General features: G+C 37.1%; 1 protein-coding gene across 1 annotated transcript; it reads left to right on the top strand.

Moving 5' to 3' along the window:
* Positions 1–3,369: 3,369 nt before the first annotated feature.
* LOC110212700 (olfactory receptor 2AG2-like) lies at positions 3,370–4,315 on the top strand. The gene is given in 2 exon segments (XM_020992707.1): positions 3,370–3,918; positions 3,920–4,315. Coding segments are annotated over 2 exon segments (945 nt in total).
* The last annotated feature ends 1,378 nt before the right edge of the window (positions 4,316–5,693 follow it).

Raw genomic sequence — 5,693 nt, 5'->3', positions numbered from 1 at the left:
ACAAAGAATTGGACGTGACGGAAACAACTGAACATCAACAACAGTGTTCTCTTTATTTGCTTTGTTGATGCCTGGTTTGGATGTCAGAACCATTTTTACCTCACAAACAGAGCTTGGTAAAGTACCTTCTCTATATGTTTTCAAGAACCCTTTATAAACAATAGAGCTTAACTATCTTTAAATATTTGATAAGATTGTAAATCCATTTGGTCTGGGGATTTTTATTCTTTGGTAGTTAAATTATGATTTGATTTATTTCTTTTGATGAGGAGGATTACTGAGGATCTTTTCTTCCTGTCTGGTTAATTTGGTGTTTTACATTTTTAGTTAATTCATCCATTTTAGTTTTCATTCTCACGTATACAGCAAACTGTGAATTTATAAACTTAAGTACTCCTTCCAATTATGTAGACAATAAACTATCCATGCTTGACTACCATGTGGGAATATTGACCATTTCGTTCTATAGAATTACCACAGGGAGAAGGAGATTACTCAACAAACTGTTTTCTTTTTCTTGATATCATATGAATATGAAGGAAGCATAGAGGCCTCAATCTTGCCATGTGATCAATCTATCTTCTTTTTTCAATCAGAACTCTGACTGATGGTACCTTTTATTCCAATTCTCCTTCATAATTCTCTAGTTGTTAGGTGTAATAGCACATGTTAAGTATATACTCATACACATTGCATTCCATTCTATTATCACATGGACAATTTCAAATAATTTGAAAACTATTTTAGCCACATAACAATACGGGTTGAATAAAAATATTAAAATGATAGCTCTTTTAATTGGGTATAGGGATCTCTGATAACTTTCTTTACTTCTCTGTTTGTTACACTTTCAGCATGATCATTTTTATGTTGTCAATTTGGTTTTCCTCTATTTTTGTTAAATTTGTGCTATCATTTTATCAATTTTATAAATATTTGAACAAAATATTTCAACCTTTTCTTTTCTGTATGATATTCCTATGTTTTACATTTTATTTATTTTGGCTTTCCTTTTCTAAATTAATTATTATTTGCTTGTTTGGATTGATACTTTCTGGACTTTCTAGTTATTCAAACCTTTGTACACAACAAGTTAATACTCTTTTTTTTCTTGCTATGTTGTTAGTTAAAGAAATGCTTTAGCACTAGTCCAAAACTTGGTTTTCTGTTTCACTGCTATTGGTCTCATAATGATTTTTTAATATTTATAATATAATTAGTGGTTAGTTCTTTGAGCTATTCATTGTTTTGAATATCATTACCTAAGTACCTAAACATTTTTGTATAAATCTATATAACCAAATTTAATCATGTAAATTATTATGGTGTGAACAACTATTATGCATTAGGCAAGAGTCACAAACATGTGAACAGGCCAATTAATGAAACTGGATCCATGCAACCTGCACTCAGCCTACAATGATTAGTTCCCCTTAGATCTTGGTCTATCCAAGAGTCAGCAAACCAAAGCCTGAGGCCAAAATTGGCCCTTCAGTGAGCTAAGAATTTTTTTATGTTTAAATGCAATAAAACTTCATTTTAAAATGTAAAAACCATTCTTAGCTTGACTTAACAAAAACAGGCCTGTGGGCTAGATTTGGCAGACAACATATATGTGTATAATTATATCCAGACTATATGCAAAATTAATTCAAGGTAGTTTGAGGAGAGAAAAAAATTTCAGCTGGGAAGATCAGAAAAAGCTTCACATAGAAAACAATATTTGAAAATAAACAAACAAACAAACAATTGTTTGAAAAGAAGTGTTTGTAGCAACCTGAGTTGCAAAAGTAAGAGGTGAGGAGGTATTTCAGGGAAAGGAGATAGTTAATGGAAAGACAGAGACAGGAAAAAAGAAAATTCTGCTTAAGTAACGGTGAGGCTAGTATCTCTAGACCACAGAATCTATGAAGAAAGGCAAAGGATGCCAGAGCAAATTTAGAGTCACTATCAAGCCAATGGAGCTTACTGGGATGGGCAAAGAGTGTGACATAATTAAATCTGTATTTGTTGACTGAGTGGAGGATGGACTAAAATAGGGGAGTACTTTAGGTAGGAGACTAAATAGAAAGCTAGCATAATAGTCCACTGATACATGAAAAGGTCCTGAAATTGGGTGGTGGCTATATGAGTAGAGAGGAGACAGATATGAGAGATGTTATGGAAATAACAACAAAATTTGTCAACTAATTGTATTTATGGGATGAGTGAGAGTGAAGAACAAAACATGGCCAACCTTGGCTTTCAGAAGGATGGTGATGCTCTAGATACTAACAGGAAGTTCACAAGAGGTATGGTTGGGGAAAACAATAAGTAGGTTTTCTTTGGAAACATTGACTTTGAGACGTCTATGGGATATCCAATTTGAAATGTTCAACAAGAAAGTTTGGTTTGGAACTGGAACACGAGGGAGACTGAGGCTTGATCTGAAAGCCAAAGATGGTACTTGTCTCTATAAGGGATGATAGGACAACCTTTGAAAAGAGGAAAAAGTCCAGGGAAGAATTGTAGGTACACTCACAATTAGGAGGTGTGAAATGAATGATGATTTATTGTAGAAGACTAAAAAGTCCTAGTCATACTAGGACTAGTAGGAGAACCAAAAGAAAGCAATGTCATAAAAATCACAAGAGGAGAAATTATCTGGGAGGAGAGTGTAGTCAACAGTGTAAGATATTATAGAAAGATTAAAGAAAAGGACTGAGAAAGTGGCCACTAGATTTTGATAACTTTGGAGACAGCTATTTCAGTTGAGTGACAAGGGCAGAAATCTTATTGCAGAGAGTTTAGAAAGAGTCAGAGGAGAGAAAGTTGAGGCACTGAGTGTTGATAATTTATTCAATGATTTGAGCCAAGAAATAGAGGAGAGATATAGGTCTATAGCTAGGAAAGATACTAGGTTTTTTGTTTTGAAGAATAAGAAAATGAAGTCATGTATCCTTAAATAAGAAAAAAAATATAACGGACACAGGAAATAAAAAAATATACATATATAGCTCTCTTCTTTTCTGTCTGCATGAAGTCAGGGTTCTGGAAAGAATATCAAAAATCTTTAACAGAACTACACTCAGAAAAGATTCCGTTTTTATATTCCACATCTGTCAAACTCTCTTAAACTGTTCAATTATCAGAAGATCAGCATATTTGTAAGCACATCAGCTCTATTATCTGAGTGGAAGCAGAATAATAATGTTATCTCAGCATTATTTCTGAGTCAGGTGTCTGAGTACAGTAGGGAATTTGTCAACTCACTGACTTTAAAGTACAAAACTCAATGTATTCTAGCATCACAGATTTAGAATACTCCTGAATCATTTGGGATACACATTCATTGAGCCTCCGATTACAGGAAATTGAGGAATCTGTGGAATGGAACTCGGGAACACAACCTTGATAAGCAGTTTTTTCCTCATTGGAATTCTCCAGGAGAGCAGATTCCCTGAACTCATCTGTGTCACGATCATACTTCTTTATCTAGTGGCCATGGCCAGTAATGGTCTCTTGCTGTTGTTGATTGCTATGGACAACCGGCTCCATGTGCCCATGTACTTCATGCTCAGCCAGCTCTCACTTCTGGACCTGCTCTTCACATCAGTTGTTGCCCCCAAAACATTGGTAGATTACCTGGGTGGACAAAACACCATCTCCTTTACAGGCTGTGGGCTTCAGATGTTCCTGGCACTAACACTTGGGGGTGCAGAAGATATTCTGTTAGCTTTCATGGCATATGACCGCTACGTGGCCATTCGACATCCCTTGAACTATATGGTAATAATGAGACCAAAGGTTTGCTGGTCCATGGTGGCTACATCTTGGTTTTTGGCATCTCTGAGTGCCCTCGTACACACCATCTACACCATGCATTTCCCTTTCTGTAGAAACCAAGAGATTCACCACCTGCTCTGTGAGATCCCTCCACTTGCTGAAGCTGGCATGTGCTGATGCTTCACAGTACAAGTTCATTTTATACACAACAGGTGTGACCTTCCTCCTGATGCCCCTCTCTGCCATCTTTGCCTCCTATGCCTTAGTCTTGACTGCTGTGTTCCATATGCCCTCAGCACAGGGGAGACAGAAAGCTCTCCTTACCTGCTCATCCCATCTGACAGTGGTTGGGCTGTACTATGGAGCTGCCATGGTCATGTATGTCCTACCCAGTGCCTACCACAGCCCTCAGCAAGACAATATTGTCTCTTTGTTCTACACCATTGTCACTCCAGCCCTGAATCCCCTAATCTACAGCTTGAGGAACAAAGATATTCTGGGGGCCCTGAAGAAGGTTATAGGGAAAGGCCCCTCAGGACAGAGATTTTAGTACCTGAGAAACCTAAAGAAGAGTTTGTTGTAAAGTTCTAAATAGAATTTTGTCATTATCATTTCTAATTCAATAATGTATGTTGTTGACACTTTGCCATAGCATTAAATTTGTATATTAATTTAGATGTTACTTTCATTCACTTTTGGTGCTTGCTAACTTAATTCCTACTCTACTAACCTGTCATCAAGACGGTGGAGTTCTATATCCAGTTGACTGCTAGCCCTTGAGTATGTGGTTTCTCTATTGCTGTAATCAAGGTCAATTACATCTTACCTGTCACTTTCTGTGGTAACAATGTCTTAAACCACATTTTCTGTGTTGTTTCTTCCATCTTCAAACTGGCCTGAAAGAACTGTCTCATGGAATCATGTAAGGCTTCAGACTAGCTATTTCTCCTCCTTCTGAGCTACTATGCTTTTCTATGGCTTCTTTATCTCTACTATCCCACAGCTAGGGGGTAGTGCACTGTCTTCCTCACTGATGTCACCCACTTCACTTTGTCCGTCATCTACTGTAAGGCTATAATCTTGATATATGTTCAGTCTCTTACCATTTCCTCATTCAACTCCAACAAATTTGTCTCAGCCATATAATAACTAAAGTTACGAGCAGCAAATTCATAAATTATCAAGTGAGTGACATTAAGCTTTTAAATTGGAAATGAATGTATCTACTTCAAAATTTATTTTCAATAATTGAGAAAGTGCTTTCCCAAATTTTTTTTAAGGAATCAAATGTCCCCTCTGCCAAACTTTAAATAACCACCTTGCTTTTGTTAGTCCTTCATTTTCAAAGAGGACCAATGACATCATGGGGTGATGTCTAGTCTTCCTTGTGAATTGGATTTAAGTGAGGGAGAGTTGCACAAACTTCTCAACCTCACTCTGTCTTCCAGAATCATCAAAGTCCAGTGCCAAGACAAAAGTCAAGATGACTAATGATAGTCTGAGATGCAGTGTATAGCCTTTTTGTTTTCAATGTCTACCCAAAGTAAACACTCCAGAACACCTGCTTCAGGGGCTTTCATGGCTGTTTGAACAGATTATCCTCATCCACTCATTCCACTGGGATTAGACAATCCCTAATTTACCAATGGGTTTGGGGACTGTTGGTAACTGTCAACCTGGTTCAATTGTCTGCTGAAATGGTTTACTAGGGTGTAGCTGCTGCTCATTTTACAGTTTCTTGAAGCAAAAGGTGAGAGCTGAGTACCAAGTAGACAGCAAAAGTAGATGAGCATCCCTCAAAAGGGCTCAGCAAGCCCTTACACAGAGACACTAATCCACCTCTCTACTACTACCTTATGACCATCGACAAGCCACTTAAACTTCCTTGGCCTCAATTTCCTCACCTGTAAAATGGGGAATATCAGAAG

The sequence above is a fragment of the Phascolarctos cinereus genome, unplaced genomic scaffold (assembly GCF_003287225.1).
Source record: "Phascolarctos cinereus isolate Bilbo 61053 unplaced genomic scaffold, phaCin_HiC Scaffold_2;HRSCAF=192, whole genome shotgun sequence".
Taxonomy (NCBI): Eukaryota; Metazoa; Chordata; class Mammalia; order Diprotodontia; family Phascolarctidae; genus Phascolarctos; species Phascolarctos cinereus.
The sequence above is the reverse complement of the archived record's forward strand: the minus strand, read 5'-3'. Positions and strand labels throughout refer to the sequence as shown.